The sequence below is a fragment of the Misgurnus anguillicaudatus genome, chromosome 4, assembly GCF_027580225.2.
Source record: "Misgurnus anguillicaudatus chromosome 4, ASM2758022v2, whole genome shotgun sequence".
Lineage (NCBI taxonomy): Eukaryota > Metazoa > Chordata > Actinopteri > Cypriniformes > Cobitidae > Misgurnus > Misgurnus anguillicaudatus.
In genome coordinates this window covers 25,641,711-25,660,094 of record NC_073340.2, presented here as the reverse complement: position 1 = coordinate 25,660,094, position 18,384 = coordinate 25,641,711, and the positions used below count along the sequence as shown (strand labels likewise).

At 38.5% G+C, this 18,384-nt stretch overlaps 1 protein-coding gene across 1 annotated transcript in view; it reads right to left on the bottom strand.

Annotated features, from left to right (window-relative positions):
• The window catches only part of gpam (glycerol-3-phosphate acyltransferase, mitochondrial), a 37,899-nt gene extending 20,224 nt beyond the window's left edge, over positions 1–17,675 (bottom strand). Inside the window, exons 1-9 of the mRNA XM_073867056.1 lie at positions 17,505–17,675; positions 7,810–7,941; positions 6,993–7,112; positions 5,232–5,305; positions 4,650–4,763; positions 4,445–4,573; positions 3,770–3,869; positions 2,156–2,292; positions 1,968–2,067 (exon numbers count right to left, since the gene is read on the bottom strand). Of these exons, the coding sequence (XP_073723157.1) occupies positions 1,968–2,067; positions 2,156–2,292; positions 3,770–3,869; positions 4,445–4,573; positions 4,650–4,763; positions 5,232–5,305; positions 6,993–7,112; positions 7,810–7,908 (873 nt within the window). The 5' untranslated portion in view covers positions 7,909–7,941; positions 17,505–17,675. The remainder of the gene's footprint in view (positions 1–1,967; positions 2,068–2,155; positions 2,293–3,769; positions 3,870–4,444; positions 4,574–4,649; positions 4,764–5,231; positions 5,306–6,992; positions 7,113–7,809; positions 7,942–17,504) is intronic.
• Positions 17,676–18,384: the final 709 nt, after the last annotated feature.

Here is an 18,384-nt window from a genome sequence, read left to right as displayed (position 1 = left end):
TCGGAATGACTTCCTGGAGAGTTTGGCTCCAACCCTAATCAAACACACCTGAATCAGCTCATTAAAGGAAAACACCACAGTTTTTCAATATTTTACTATGTTGTTACCTCGACTTAGATGAATTAATACACACCTATCTTTTTTTTAACGCGTGCACTTAATCTTTGCACATTTCTTCTTGAATGTGTTAGCATTTAACCTAGCCCCATTCATTCCTATGGCTCCAAACAGGGATGAATTTAGAAGCCACCAAACACTTCCATGTTTTCCCTATTTAAAGAATGTTACATAAGTAGTTACACGAATAAGTATGGTGGCACAAAATAAAACTTTTGTTTGGAGCCATAGGAATGAATGGGGCTAGGCTAAATGCTAACACATTCAAGAAGAACTGTGCAAAGATTAAGTGCACGCATTGAAAAAAGATAGGTATGTATTAATTCATCTAAGTTGAGGTAACAACATAGTAAAATATTGAAAAACGGTGGTGTTTTCCTTTAAGGCATGAATGCTGAAGCTGGAGCTAAACTCTGCAGGACACCAGCCATCCAGGACCGAGTTTGGGCACCACTGCACTAAATGAATCAATAATTGTTTTGTGCATCTACAATTTTTTATTTTTTACCATATTCACTCATCACGACATAAAATAAGACATTCTGAGTCAATCTTCTGCAGAGGAAAATGTGGTTAACACCTAGTCGTGCATGAAAAAAACAATACTGTCATACCGTGAAACGGCATAATTTTGAAAAATACCCTGATGTACATTTTGGGTCAGTACGCCCAATTTTACTTTCAGTTATACACTTAAGATGCATCTTTTACAAACTCTCTGTAAATAAAGCAGCCTATTGTGGCAATGTGGTGCACAACAGGAGACTGCATGAATAATGCAGAAGTAATCTATCAGCATCCTGTGACAACTACTGACCAACATCTTCATATGACAGCCACTAGCCTTCACATGTATGCGTTTAGCAGATGCTTTATTCAAGGCTATCAGTTTATCAGTTAGTGTGTGTGAACCAAACCTCTTATATTGGTGTGCTAGCACCATGTTTAGCTATAGTGTTTAACAACTAAACACAATAAGTCTGCCTTATCTTTGGTCTATATTTACATTAAAGGTGCATTGTGTGACTTTTAAAAGGATCTGACAGAAATGCAATATAATATACATAACTATATTATCAGTGGTGTATAAAGACCTTACATAATCAACTGTATTGTTTATATTACCTTAAAATGAGCCATTTTTATCTATCTACACCGTGGGTCTCCTTACATGAAAGTCGCCATTTCGTGCCACCATGTTTCTATAGTAGCCCTAAATGGCTAAAACTGTCACTATAGAGTTTTGTCACTCTGTTGTCTCAGATGATGACATGTTTGTCCTCTATGCATTGGTTGCAATTCACAATCTTACCACTAGATGCTGCTAAAAATCTACACACAACACAACAACAACAATTTGGCTGACACTTCTAGCCAAAGTGCATTCAAGTAGGGCTGCACAATAAGTCAATAAACTAATTAAGATTACAATTACGTGTGAAACAATTACATAATCGACAAAAGTATCAATTACAGCAATATCCATTCATTTTAGATTTTTTACTAACAACATAACTTCCATAATTATTCGTTATTTACATTACAATTTTTATTTTTGAATGTTTAAAATTGACCATGCAGCTGCTTCACAGAAAGTTATAAAACAATAAATAAAACATTCATATCAATGTTTATTATATCAAGGTGGATATCCGACAATTATGATTTTTGTCATAATTGTGCAGCCCTAATTCAAGGCATAGGGTTTAATCAGTATGTGTTTTCAAGGATTCAAACCCATCACCTTTGCATTGCTAATGTAATGCTACACCAATTGAGCTATAAGACACTTGTGAAAAAAATGTGTAAACTAAAAAAGGCCCCTTCTAAAATACACAAAAAGGTCTTACTGCATGTAACAGTGATCTGTATAACACGTCTTTCTTTCCATCCGACGTCTCATCGAGTTTACGGCGAATGAAGAAACCTCCAAGTTTGCGTATAAGCGTCCTGAGAAAAAAGGGAGAATGTCATTTACAATGTCCATTGTCACGTATATGTATTTTAACGTTTTTAACATAGTTGTCCCCACTTTTACCTTAAAATAGGGATGTTGAGGTTGTTGCCGGCGGCGATGTGAGGGGCTTTGATGTTGTGACAGAAGAGGATAAAGGTGATGAGCAGGTAATCTATGTGGGACTTGTGAACAGGAAGAAAGACCAGTGGAGCATTGTACTGAAACACAGGAAAGACACGGAGTAAGACGCATGAAGACTTGCTACATAAAGCTCTTTTCTTTAATCGTCCTCTCATTAAAGGTGCATTGTGTAGTTTTTGATAGAAATGCAATATAATATACATAACTTTTTTATCAGTGGTGTATAAAGACCTTACACCTTATTAAATTCACTTTATTGTTTTAATTATCTTGGATTGAGACGTTTTTATCTACATACACTGTGGGTCTCCTTACATGAAGGTCGCCATATGCTACAGCCTCGACCTCTCCATTATTAGATTATAGTACCTGCGTTTGTTGAGTTTCGTGATGCATGCTATACACCTTCAAGTATGCATGTACATCAAAACAAAAATGATTCACTTTAATTCCTTGCATTTAATTGCAATTTACATTAGGGATGCACGATATATCGGCCGATAATTGCTTATTTGTAATATTATCGGTTATCGGTCTGTTAGCAAAATTAGGCCGATAAATGAAAGCCGATAAATGATGGATTATTTTGGTTTGTTGAACTACTTCACTTGCTCATTGCTGGCCATGTGGAGTTTTGATTGGTGCTTTCTGTGACATAGCACGAAGATGACACGTGTTGCGGGCTTAAGAAGAGTATGCTAGTCTAGCGCAAAGACAAGATGTCCGCGGTCTGGGAGTTTTTCATTGTGAAAATAATATGAATATTTATCGGCCTATATATATATATATATATATATATATATATATATATATATATATATATATATATATATATCGGTTATCGCCCCCCAAATATAAAGAGTTATCAATATCGGCCAAAATTTCCATATCGGTGCATCCCTAATTTACATAATAATAAAATTTAATTTTACAATTTTAATTTGAAATATGATCATCTGCGTCAATGACGTTTATCCTTTTTCCTCATCTCACGTGGCATAACGGGCCAAATTAAAGGTCATTGCGGGCCACTCACAGTTCCAGTCTTGCATAAACTTAATTGGCTGGCTAGCACTAGTTTATTTGCATAAGGCGATCTGATTGGCTGACACACGTGTTGGCGCTTGAAAAGTTGAGAAAAGTTCAACTTCTGCCGAAAACAACAGCAGTGACGCGAAGGATCCACAATTCAGTAACGCATGACGTCACCCATTAAGCTTACGCCCTGTGTGAATGTACCGTAAATGGACAAACTGCTATATAGAGCATGTTTTGTCAATACATTGTCTCAAACATTGACGTGTTTGTCCTGTGGCGGCTACGGTAGCTTCAGTATGCGTTTCGAAAGGGAGAAGTGAGCTGTGAACTGAGCCGTTGGTTAAAATTCACAGTCTCACCACTAGATGCCGCTTAAAATCTACACACTGGTCCTTTAACTTTTTGTCATTTTAAAAATGTGTACGACAACAGTTTTATCTATCTATGTCTGTATTGGGATGTTTTGGTTGTGGTAGTCCAGATAAGAAGCAGTGTTGTGCAGAGTCGATGTCTGACCTCTGATGCTGCTTTCTTCACCATCTCCAGTTGACCTTTATGTATCTGAATGCTCCAGAAAAATCCATTGAACAGCTTCAACAACACCCATCCTGTTAATCTGAATAAAAGAAAAGATCTTGGGTTAAAGAAAAATAAATAAAGTCTAGTAGCAAGCAAATGAGCTCCAAATGCACCCATTTACTTCCCCCAATGCATTTATTCTTAAAAATAAGTCACACGATGCAACCGAAGAACTGAAGAGCTCAGACGCGAAACCTCTAAGTGCGTCAAACATGTTTTCCTGGAAATTACGTGTGCTTAAAAATTTTAGAATTTTTATGAAATTATCCTACACTACAGGGGTAATATGGATTTTTTCCAGAAATCTTTCTTGCATAAAATAGATTCAAGCACTTTCAATGACATGTATCTATGTATGCATATTTTCAATAACTTCCCAGGGCCTTAAATTTTTTCTCCAGATTCACAAACTTTCATGGATTCCAAGGACCCGTGGGAACCCTGTTTATAACGAAAATAAGATATATACTGTATGAATGCTGACACAAAACAACTGAGTCAGATAAGGTTTAGTGAATCAAATGATTAAGTAACCATTCTAATAGATTCAGTGAGTTCATTCAGGGCTGCTTTGCAGCTAATACTGAAAACTCAGCTCTGTTAAAACTTTACCTGATGAAGGCAGGTGAGATATTGGCCACCATTTCCTGCAGAAATCCTCTGGCTTTCCGTCTGACCTTACTGTCAGCTTTGGGATCATCTTCAGACTCGGCCGCTACTTCGATAATAGCGCTTTCCAACCTAAAGCAAGGATACAGTGAATCATGATGCTTATTTATACCCCCCGTACCTCTCCCATATAGCCTGTTGGTGGTACCTGCTGTTGTTGAGCACGTTCTCCACCACGTTGCGGGCGAACATGTCCCTGTGGACATCTCTTTCCAGGACGAAGAGCACATAACTCAACCTCCGTGCAAGCCAACCTCTGTGTCTGCATAATATAAAATTAAAGTAGCTGTGTATAGTGAGAAAAATACAAAAATTTGTCTTAAAAACACACACCAATCTCATCAAATTAGTTATGCAATATTACACTGTCCACATCCTGTGATTGACAGTACTAGGTCGGACCACCTTTTGTCACGTGACCTGGACACATACTATCCTCAGAAAAACAGACTTAATTATTTATTTCCTGACTTTCCACTCCACATCGAAACCTACAACCGTTCATCCGACTCCTGTATGTAAACAGAGGCTGGGTCATCTGGTTGGTAACTTCATCTGAACAACTAGGGTATTAATGATGTATCATAAATGAAATGAGGTTTTTATACTACAAAATGCAATGGTAAAAGGTGCGTATCCAAGCAGAATGTACTATAATGATTCTTGTGATAAAATGAGGAAAGCGGTCAGGCATTTGTGGGAATAACCCCCTAACAAAGGTTGGCTTTACCTTGTGTGCGTTTCATTGATGTAAATCACATTACGGAGTCCCAGTGAGGGGATGCTGGGATTGAACAGCCTCTCCTGCAAAACAAAATTTCAATTAACCAGATGACTAAGTTAACATACAGCAGTTGCGTGGCTCGCAAAGATTTAATTTGTGACTTGCATGGCAGTAAACAATATGGTAATATGATCACGCAGTGATGCGCTTTATCTGTATTTTCTGCTACAGACGCGACGTTTGTTAGAAATCCATACCTATTATATCAAGACGCATGTCGATAAGCGTATTCAACTGCATGCAGCACTTGCACAGAGTGATTCTCATATGACATTTCAAGCTCTGCTTTAAAAGAAAGATCAAGGGAGCCCCCTAGTGGTTCGGGGGGCACTGCTTACGCACATTATAACAATGCTTAGCATTAAAGGATTAGTCCATTTTCTTAAAAAAAATCCAGATAATTTACTCACCACTTTGTCAATCAAAATATTGATGTCTTTTTTTGTTCAGTCGAGAAGAAACTATATTTTCTGAGGAAAACATTCAAGGATTTATCTCATTTTAATGGACTTCAATGGACCCAAACACTAAATTGCAGTTTCAAAGGACTCTAAACGATCTCAAACGAGGCATAAGGGTCTTATTTAGCGAAACAATTGTCATTTTTGGCAAGAAAAATATAAAATATGCACTTTTAAACCACAACTTCTCGCCTATGTCCGGTCCTGTGACGCGCCAGCGCGACCTCACGTAATTGCGTAATGAAGTTGAAAGGTCACGTGTTACATATATGAAACGCACATTTTCGGACCATTTTAAACCATAAACTGACACAAAGGAATTAATTAGTATCATTCCACATAAAACAACGTCGGAACGGTGCTCTTTCTCCACACTTGAAAACACTGCGCCGTAGTTTCGCATACGTCATCCGTGACCTCTTGACGTGATTGCGTATTACGTGAGGTCGCGTTGGTGCGTCACAGGACCAGAGGAAGAAGAGAAGTTGTGGTTTAAAAGTGCATATTTTTTGTCAAAAATGACAATTGTTTCGCTAGATAAGACCCTTATGCCTCGTTTGAGATCGTTTAGAGTCCTTTGAAACTGCAATTTTAAAGACTGCAATTTTTTGGGGTCCATTAAAGTTCATTAACATGAGAAAAATCCTGGAATGTTTTCCTCAAAAAACATAATTTCTTCTCGACTGAACAAAGAAAGACATCAAATTTACTCACATGGTGGTGAGTAAATTTTTTAAGAAAATGGACTAATCCTTTAAGGCAATGCTGTTTTTTGTTATTATGGGATATCATCTTGTCTCGTATCCATATTTGACTGGTAAATAATAAAGAATGATTCCACTTTTTTATTTACTGCATTGCATATTGTATGTTCAGGGATGGCGGACTCATAAGCAGACATGCTATTTATGACTGGATGTGGCTTTCATGAAAAAAATTGTCAAGACCACTAAAATACAGTATGAAGCGGTTTACCAAGGACGCAGCTCAAAAGAACAGAACGAAACACAATCGTGTCGAGTTGCATTTTTTGTGTTTCTTTTTCTTAACCCGATATGCCATCACCAAAACGGAGCGCTCATGATGCAATATGCTGAATAAACTGCTTGACACATCACACCACGACAAATATGTGTGTTATTTTGCACAATACATTAAAAACCAATTGTAAAACAGCACATTTAGATGCAAGGATGTGTCTTGTTTGTACAGCATGGAAAAATTACAAAATTGTCAAGAAACTAACCTGACTCTGAGGTGTGCAGGAGTGACAGCATCTTCCAACAAATGGTCTCTTGCGGTTTAGCAGACCCTCTTTACATTTGGTGGTCACAGAACGAAAGACAGATGGGCTGGAGCTTCTGTCCTGCATTACGCAAGTGTATAAAATGAAAAAAATTACCACAAGGTATTCTTATCACTCATTGCTATGGATTTTGATCAAAAGATTCCACTTCCTCCTTAATGATTTTATCCCATCAGAAAACTAAAACGTGGCTCAATTCAACAAGCTCCATTAATGTTAACCTTTCAAATACATTGTGTTTGCCCAAAAAGGAAAATTCAGGCTTTTTAAGCACCACTGACTTCTATAGTAGAATTTTTCCTACTATGGAAGTCAATGGTGCTTCTGTTTCCTACTCCATTACAAATATCTTTCTTTGTGCTTAGCAGAACAAAGAAATTAATACAGGTTTGTAACACGAGAGTGAGTAAATGATGGCACAATATTTATTTTTGGGCGAACTATCCCTTAAAGGGATTTATATGCTAAGAAAGAAAACTGTATGTTTTTACATATAAGCAATAGTAATAATAAAGTCTTAACTAGTGACAAACCAACCAGATCTCATGGAAAACCTTAAATATTTTACAAAATTTTGTATGAATTACTATGATGTGAATAGTACAAAAACAAACAATTATTAAAAAAGCAAAAATTAACCATCTAATAAACCCAATGTCTTTAGGGGCACAAGTAAATCATACTACAACCTACAAAGTAGTCACCTTAAAAATTTACGACATGCCATGAGACCGTGTTGGACAAGCTTTAATCTTACCTGCTCATCACAGGCATGCTTCAAACCGCCACTTCCAGCGTCCGGATTATTGGCCAGGAGAACATTATCCGGACCTCCCAGGACCATGCAGACATCCATCCCCTCACTTCAAAATGAATATCAACAACAAAACTGTAGGACAGAAAAAATATTAAGTAAGAGTAAGTCCATAGCCTTCCTCTTACTGAAGGTCATGCTGCTGCTGCGGTCTGAGCTCTTATTACACCTTTTCACAATACATCACTCGAGTCGAGCCGGAAAAATATCTCACAGAAAGCCAAAAAAGCTGTATATTAAGAAAACCACCTCCAGCTGAACTGCGTTTGAATGAAAGGAATGTCGGATGATGTGCTCCACCCATTTTGGCACAAAAACCAGGTGAGAAACCTGCCGAGGTGGTTACAGGAAAACCGATGAATTTAAGCAGAAAGAATGGCAAAGATCACAGTTAAGTCATAATCAATCCTATTGGTGAAATCCAAGCTAAAGTGTCAACCTAGTTATGATATTAAGAGCATCAACGTTTGATTTCACAATTTATGAAATATTAATGTTGGAAAAAGAAACTGCAGACATAAAAACACATGGGGTGACTCATACAACTGTTAATGACAGATAATCAGATTTAGTTAATCTGTAAATCACCTCACATTGTTATCTTTTCTGCCTTGGGGTAAAAAAACCTGACAGGTGAATCTGGGTGAATCCTGACAGCAATGAATCTAGTCGTAAGGTGCCCAAATAGAGAGAGACACAGACTTCTTTCCATTATGTTTGATATGACCTACAGCTAATCTCTTGGTTTACATCCTCTTATTTGCTGACCCGTGGATGAGACCGGCCGCTCTCTGTTGTCAGGTTACAGGGTTATAGCCTGCCGCCTGCCCTAAAACATTAAGCTATTCTTAAGAGGGGTGCATGTACGCAGCTGTCCAGGACGGAGTTGCGCTCTTGCAAAGTGATACATTTCTGGAAGATGAGTCGTGGAAAAAGACTTGTGTAGTATGTAACCTTTCAGTGCACATGCAGAGCAATGGTGCAACATGCATCTATGTCCAAGGCTATATTAAAGTAATAGGAACTTTCCACCGATAGGTCACAAAATGGGACCTGAAACTCTGTAAAACCTTCACAGTGCCAAACATAGGCCATAGACCAAAAGCAGTTTGTATTTAATAAAACGATTAAAATAACGGTTAACTCTTTCCCCGCCAGCATTTTTCATGATTTTCACAAAAGTTTAATGCCTTCAAGAAAATGCTCCTCTTTAAATATATAAACATACAATATATTAAATGAAAGAACAAACCCTCTGCTTAAAAAAAAAGTTTCATCCTACCTTCATTAGTTCTCTTTTTATCACCTCTCAAATATGGGTGGTTTCTTTAGAAAACACAAAACTTTGAGCAAAAAGTTGAGATAATTCCATTTTTGTGAAGGACTTTTTGACTCAAAATTTAGACGGACTTACAGCTGTTTGCCCTAGAGCAATACTTCCGGGTTTTATAAGATGCGGAAGAGTGCCACCTTGTAGATAATAGTGGTATTGCGGAATGACAAGATAACTCGTCATTGGCGGGAAAACAGTTAATACTAATAAAATTCATATTTAGATTAACTATTCCTATAAAGAGCACCAATGGTCCGATTCACATTTTTACATTTCCTTTGGTGTGTAGGTGTGTATTAGTACATGTAGGGCTGAAACGATTCATCGAGTTACTTGATTAAAGGACAAGTTCGGTATTTTACACTTAAAGCCCTGTTTTTAGATTGTTTATGATGAAATAGAACGGTTTTGACTGAAATTTGGACATATGCGGCTGTCCCGAGAATTTTTGGTATTTGTGTTTCACCTCCCACCTTTACAATGGGTTTAATGGTGCACTGGAACAATCCTTCCTAAAATGCATTAAACTTTCGTTTACAAAGACGTGAAACTCACCGAGTGGTCAGGGGTGTTCACTGGTATGCTCACACAAAAATCGCTGCAAAATACGCATTCCAACAGGATTTATCATAGTTTTTGCCAACTCCATTGACTTGTATTAGATGTGCTGTGAGGTATGGGTATTACTCCGTGCCGGGAACTTTGTTTCTTTTCTTGCAATGGCAATGGCGGATTAGCGCCACCACCTGGGCTGGAGTGTCTATTATTCAAGCTCTAAGCGGAAGAATGTACGGGTGTGAGGCGTTTGGAAAAAAAGGTTAACCACAAATGCTAAAACAGCTGTTGGAAAGCATCTTTTGCAGCGATTTTTGTGTGAGCACACCAGTGAACACCCCCGACCACTCGATGATTACAAAAATAATCGATAGCTGCAGCCCTAAGTACATGTCGATATGCAAAACGTAAAAACTCCAAAGTAATCGATGATGCGAGTTATCGTCTCCAACGTAAATCTCTTTTCTTGGACTACAACAAACACACAGATTGTAGGTAACAGTTTACTTCCTGGGATTGGTGATCGCTTCGGACTTACAGCCTGTAAGTTAACTCCTGTTAGCAACTAGGGTGGCCACTGGCTGGCCATTCGTGCCAGTTCCGCCGGACACGTCCCGAACATGTTTTCGGGTTCGTTTTCCGGAAGTCGCGTTGGTCGACCGCATACGTCATCAAGGTTTAATATTTCGGGTTTAATTTCAGAAAAGCAACCGTTACATTTCAAGGTAAGAATGAAACTACAATGATTGTATGTCTTAAAAGAAATAAATCTTAATTTTCTAATGTATTTTAACTGAAATGTGATGACGTATGTGGTCGAGCAACGCGACTTCCGGAGAACGAACCCGAAAACATGTTCGGGACGTGTCCGGCAGAACTGGCACGAATGGCCCCCCTATTAGCAACCGAATCTTTCAAACATGGTAAGGAGCGTCACATTTCCTGCTGACGTCAGAGGTAGTCAGACCAATCACAAGTAAAGATTAGCTGGCCAATCAGGGACACATAGCTTTTCAAATCCATCCATTTCAGGAAGAGGGTCAAATCTGGAGCTATAAAAAGGTACGGTATGTGGAAAATAATGTGTTTTTTATCCATAAATCATGCAAACACATTGTGTTATACCAAATACACAAAATAACGTTTTTTAGCAATGAAATAGGTGCTCTTTAAAGCAACACCAAAGAGTTTTGGCTCTTTGCTCCCCCTACAGGTTAGAAGCGTAATTGTCCATTACCCACTGTCATAAATACTGAGGCATAGCTGGCTCTGATTGGATTGTAGGTCTGCCGTAAAACAAGTTTTTGTAGTATTCACTCGGACTACAGGACCGCTACCCGATGGTTGGAAACTTCTTTAGTGCGGTTTTGGCCGATAGAGGGCTGCAAAGCGAATGTGAAAGTGCTGTTCACCCTGTTTAGAGTGGATGAACGACTGAAACTGTTTTGGAAGCGTTATTTTAAGGTAAAAAAAACTCTTTGGTGTTGCTTTAATATATGGCCATCACATAGGCCCTGTTTACACCTGCAGGCTTTCCACACATTAGTTAACTTCAAATTCAAGGACCTTTCAAGGACTTTCCAGGTGCAATACCCTCAAATTCAAGGACTAAATGTGGGGACACATTTCAAGTGAGACCAAGGTTACCTTTTAAGATACATTGTTACAGTTCAATTTCAAGGGAACTCTTGCTGCATCGCTGCGGTGACACTTTGGGGACGTCTCCAGGGATAAGTGCGTCTGAATGTGTATATCAAATTCAACCAATGATGAGGCTTAACCACAAAGACAGGGTGATGCAGGAGCCAGAAAGTATATCGCTCTCTGAAATATAGCCAAAGAGTTACATACGTAACTCCAGACATTTTCATGTGTCAACCACAACTATGCAAAAAACATTTTTGTATGAAAATTCAGATTCAGAAGATATAAGCATTTAAAGTGAACAGTTTAGCATGTGTGCTTAAAAAGTCTAGAATTTTTATGATATTATCCTACACTACACAGGGAATAATATGGATTTTTTTTTTCAGTAAACTTCCTGCATAAAATAGATTCAAGCACTTTCAATTACCTGTATCTATGAATGTATATTTTCAAAAACTTCCCAGAGCCTTGAATTTCTTCCCCCAGATTCACAAACTTTCAAGGATTTCAAGGACCTGTGGGAACCCTGCACCTGGTATTAAGATGCATTTTTGTCAATCGGATCACAAGTGGACGATAGTAAATACATTTGTAAATGGTGTGTAAAACGTTTTGAGCTCATCCACTTTCGACCACATTCAGAGATAGTCGACGAAAACACATCCGACCAGATTGCCTTTTCACAATTTGTCAGATATGTTCGAGCAGCCACAAAAGACGGCCTACTCTCTGCATATTGATCTAATGTGTGATGTAGAGAGCACAATGTATTTTCATCGGAAATGACTTATAGCGCAAACCCACACTGTTCGGAGCCGTCTTTAGGCTATCATTGATAAAACTAAACCGGCTGCACGCCACCTCTTTCATTTTTGTTTCATTTTGCAAGCGTGTGAAAGTCTTGCATCGACTACGCTGAAATACTCGAGAAAGCCGTACATATACATGTACAAATTTTGTGCCGCATTTTTAGCAACACAAGCTGCCATGCTCAGAGGATAAAGAGGAAGTGTTTCACTGTGGTACAGTATTATTGTGGGTTATTGCAGTATACTTCTGTGACTGCAGTTCATCAAAACACCCCATCAGCAAACCCACAAGGGCACTAAAGAACCTGCCATGGGAGTTTAATTCTCAGCAGAATACACTGAGGCTGCAACATGTTATTCTTGATTCTCTTGTGCATTAAACACAAAGAAAGACACTGCTCTGCTTATTATTAACATTTAGCTCTATTGGTATAACATTGCATTAGCAACACAAAAGTTGGGTTTTGGATCTCCAGGGAACACACACAGTGATACAAATGCATGCTTTGAATGGACTGCAAGTCTGCCAAATGCAAAAACATGTAATGATAAACTAGAAATTGAAGGACAAACTATATACTTTTGCAAATAATGCTTGGGTGACTTTAATGTACTTAGGATCGCTCTATCACATGTTCTGAATAGGGAGGAAGTCAGATTGCCAAAAAGAGTGTATTTGTATGAGCGGAGCAAACCAAGTAAGGGGTATGGGGGGATAGAGAATAATCTCTTCGACAATGAATAACAACTCCAAACAAGAGGCAGAATGAGCCTGTGGAGAGCAAAAAAAGTAAGAGAGTGAGTGAGAGAAGTGCATAGTGAGCCACGCCGCAGCTGCTAAATGAAAGTTCATTGAACTCTGCCTGCCTTGCCTGATGTGTTTTGCACCAATGGGTGACTAGAACACCGCTGAGAATGGAGGCTGGAGAAAGGCTCATAGCCGCTTTCAGACCGCTTTGTTCTGGAACTAATTTAGAGAGACGAGTACTGGGACGCTTTTCCAAGAACTGAATATTTCCCAGTATTATTTTCCTGGTGGCATTCGGACCTCCAGTTGGGACTCTGACCTTATGTACTCAGTGACGTAACATTCGTATTGATGGCCGATCTGCATTCACGCAGGGATGGGTGAAACAGGAAACAACCAGACAGCAATCTGTACCAAAACAATAAGCTTGTTTCCCTAATACACATTTGCAAATACTTGCATACTGTCACCACATCATCATGTAAATAGTCATGACAGAAAGAAGATATACACCATACTTGATTAGAGGTTGAAAGGTGCGCAAGGAAGACTCGACACAAAATAACAACAGTTTTTAAAGAAAACTTATCAGCTTTTTGTGAAATGTGAATAATCTGTACGTGGGCTAAACTAATTTTACAAGGAAAACAAATTTTAATACTCAAACAGATCAAACTGTCATTACCACAGTGCGCTGTGTGCATACTTTGTTAGAAAACATGACCGAAGATTACATCCCCTGAAACCATAGACTGTAAAAAAAAGATGGATGACGCCCGTTCGCTTTCTTCCATTGGTGAAAAGTGAAGTTTCTCAATGTCAAGGATACTTCCTTGGCAGGACTGGTCCCTCCAAGTCACTTCCTTCACAGGCTAGGCGAGGCTCCTCTTTAGCATTCGGAGAACACAAAAAATGGACGTCAGTGAAAAGGTGTGCTTTCAGCGCTGCGCGCATAGGATTGTGGGTGATTTGAGAGCGTTAAGGGTACACATATGCATCCTTTCCTGTACATGGGATATTTTCAGAACGAAGGACTCCTGGTTGAGATTCCGAGGATCCTCAAAATTGGAACAGTCCTTCGACGGATGTCGATGACGTAGCATCCTCGAAATTCTGGCTTCCGAGGATCCTTCCTTGACTTTGAGAAACAACTAGAGTCACAATATGCCACTGACATCTTGGGCCTGCGCAGTAGCGATTTGGGACCAGTCCTGCGCAGTAGTGAGCAGGAAGTAAAGAGGCGAAATCATGGCCCCGCCCTCGCAGAATGCGCATATCACAGCTGTCAATCATTACATCACACCACCGTTTTTATAGCATTGAATAGCTAACTAAAAACAAACTTATTTTAAAAACAAACACTGAATTTACATCAGCGTGACAAAAACTACAGTATCTTCGGAAAAAAGATATTTGAAGTGTAATTAAATAGTTTAGTTGGTCTCAAGTCCCATTAAATAACATGGGGGAGGCAGGATTTATGACCTATACTAGAACCAGTCACCAGGGGGCAATCAAGAAGTTTTGGCTTTACTTTTCAGGGCTTGTGCGGCACGCTTGCTGTAAACAGTGGAGGATAGCTCAATATTTATTTTATGTTTAACATTTTTGGACTAAAGCGTTAAAAAAATATAGCTGGTAGTGTTTTGTATTATGGCTGCTTGATTATGGCAAAATCATTATCATGATTATTTTGGTAAAAATCATAAACACGGTTATTTAAAATGATTACTCCGTGACTTTGAAAACATGCATTTATTTAACCTTTTTATTAAGTAAGTGTTGCATTGGGCTACACGTGTCAAAGCAGCGGTGCGTTCGAGGTGCCTTACAAACAAGGGGTATAACGATAAACCAATATGGATGCATCGATGCCACACATAAAATATCGGTATGAGACACCTTTATTTTGTCATTCTCCGCATCCTCATTCCTTGATGTAAAGTCCATCTACGCATTTCCGCCAAAGTGCGCATTTTAATTTTTTTCCATCTGCTAGTATCAGCAAGTGAATGCGATGCAGCAACAAAGCGGGGTAGCAGCAAAACACAGCCAAAGAGACAGAAGACAAGCGTGTTTAACACTGCACGTAATATTGTTCATGCAACACGCAGTGTCCTCGCTCCTGAACATGTTGATCAGTTTTTTTTTTTTAAGAAAAATCTCTCAAAAGAGACCACTGCAGAATCAATATTGGATCGCTTTGTAATGAACTGTGTGATTACACCCCTATTACAAACACATCAGTCCAGCAGCATGCAATTTAAATTTTAATCGCATAATAATTATTTTCCCCAGATAATTTTTTGTAATTGTTTGAATAAAAAAATTTAATCCAAAAGGATTAATTGCACAGCCTATTTTGTAAGGCATGTTTATGGCCAATAAACACACAGTTCAGGTTGTACTGGTTAGACCCTAATCCAAAGAAGGAGCTAATTTAAACCCACCAAAATGTGTTCCTGAACTTAAATCATTTCTAGTTCTTGCGGTTTGACAGCATCAAAAAGCAGGTACTTCCTGTTAATGATTCTGGAACTACAAAATAGTTCAGGCAGTGCGAATGCCCCTCATGTTTTTTTAAGAGAGCCTGGTTGAATGTCAAAGCCAGCAAAGATAGTCCTGTTCAGAGAGCCAAAATGTCAAATAATCATAAAATTTCAATATTTAAAAAGTTGCTAAATAAAGCCTATGCTGATATTGAAATTCTAGCTTGATCTCTTCCGTTATAACCTAAAAATGTCACACTGACAAAACAAATCATACTTGCCCAGTAAAGAGAGATACTATGTGCTAACTAGGGTCCTTGACATTTGGTGACAAAGTTGGAAAACGGTCACCGACACTATCAACAAAAAACTCTCCATGTCAATATACAGCAAACCACAAAAGCTGCCATTAGTTTTTAAGCACAATGCAATCTAATGAAAAAAAACCACCAGCAATGGGGCCAGTGGGTTAATCCGTCTCGCAATCTGTTCATCTGAACAAAAGACACACAAAGGACAATGACAATCAAATGTTGACACACTTTATGGGACTGAATAAAGCCTTACAGTACAGTGCATTGTTTAACTACTAATCTTACTTAAAGGCGGGGTAGGAGATTTGGGCCAAAAAATTAAATCGCCAATTAAAGTGGTCTAAATATTTTTATATAAAAAAATTCTCTCTTTTGTGAAAGGTGCAGGATCATTAAATGTTGGCACAATTGCATTATTAAGCTAGTTTTGATTACCCATTAGGCTGGTTTTGTTTGGCAACCCTGCATGTTGTATTATGCCATGCATACCAAGCGAGAATAGACTACTAAAAGCGACTACCGTATGTTACTCCTGAACCGACAAAACATGACAAAAGAGAAGGATGTGAAAACAAATACAGTCTAAACAACGGCTATAAAGAAAAAAAAACCCTGTCTAAATCATTAAGTAGCTATAGACGGTTTCAATGGTCGCACGTTGGCTGACGCGATACGTCTGGATCCGAACTTTACTTCCGGTTTCGTTTTTTTTTTTTGGTATTACTAGTTTCTAAACTGATCTCTTGAACAAATGCCTCGTCGAAAATAACAAATGATTTGGTTTCCTAGGTAATCTATGTGTTGTTTTTTTGCTTGTTATATAAATAAACTACGTTTAAAGATCTTTGTTGTTATTTATTCTTAGCGAAGTTTACCGGAAGTTACGTGCGGACCACGACAGCAGCTTTTGTATGCTGTTACTGCTGAAACCGTCTTTAAGCAGAGTTCATGCGTTTTGAAGGAGGCGTGGCTTCCTGTAATAATTTCTGTGAATAATTTTTATTTTTTTATTTTTTGTGAGTAACTTTTAATGTTGTCATCGTATATAACTGTGATTACACTGCTGATAAACAATAACATTATGGTTCCATAACAAATACCATTATGAACAATAAATTCATGAATATTTCTGTGATGATTTTTCAGTACTGCAAACTGTAACCTGTCAACCAGGCGGATAACATGTCTTTATTCAACAACTTAAGCTTTAATAGAAATTTAATCTAATCTTTTTAGTAATATAAAGCCACTGCATCATCATGCAGGATTTGACATCATCATCATTAGATGAACTACACGCGCCTCCGCTGCTGTCAGGGCTTGCTCTGATGTTCTCACGTTAGCCGCATGCTACAGTCTGTCTGTCTGTTTGCATGTCTGCTTAACCACGTTGAGCGAGACCAAACTGCGAACTGCTGTCTTTCTGCTGTGAACCGCATTCACAAACAAAACACGCGATTACAAAGCTCAGATACATCGCAACTATAACCGGTATGTTTGTAATAAAGTGACGCTGTGATACATGCATGCTCGTGGCTTTAATGTACTTGAAGTCTTTAAATCCCTTGCACAAGATCAATTCAATATCACGCATTTCTATTTGAATTTGAAGTCGCGTGGTTCTGCCGGTAAAGTACCTTCCTTGCATTAGTGCTCATGCTAGCATGCTAAGCCAGGCGCTCAACCTATTGTGTGTCAAACTGGACTAAATGCGAAGCGTGGTGTATAATGAGCAAAGTTTACCTGGAGAAATCGCCTTTGATGCGCCATCGCTGATGAATTTGACCTCTTTTGCGTATTGTAAACCTTGTCGTGCCCTTGAAGGAGCCGACGACACAGCCTACAGGCAGAAGTGCACTTGTCAGCCACTGCACACTAAAGACACATTACAGTTCAGTTTACCCCTCTCTCCCCCTTTTCCTATGTAATTACATAACGAGTCACAAGGGGTCGTAGTTACACAGGATGCGTGTAAAGTTGAGAGCTAGTTTGCGTGCCTTTCGTTAGAGAAACTGCCAATGTTTGAGGAACACGACATATATTTTATTACACAATGACCATTTTTAAACAAATGCAAGGGCTTAATGTACCGAACGTACCTACCGTACAAAATGACAAATCTTACTGGACAGTTCTAATCTCTTATCTTTTTAGCTAACCAGAAAAAAAAACACTCTTTAGCCGTCAATCATTATGCACTACAACATCTGATTGGCTGGCACATCTTTGAAAGGTGGGGTTTTAAGCATTGGTACGTTTTACTTATTCCTCTAAACCAGAGGTGCCCAAACTAGGGCCCGAGGGACAAAGTTGGCCCACAATGACCTTTAATTTGGCCTATCATGCCACGTAAGATAAGAAAAAACGTCATTAACGTGGATGTTTCTAAAATAAAATGTAACATTTTTTGTTTTATTTGTACATTGCAAAAATGCAAATTTAAATTAAATGCAAGCAATTAAAGTGAATACATTTTTTATGTACATACATTCTTGAAGGTCACGAAACTCAACGAACTCGGGTACCATGGGCGAATAATGGAGATGTTGAGGCAGTGGCACACAGTCAAAATAAAATTTAAAAATGACTGGCAAAATGTTACATTTGAAAATATAACTGCATT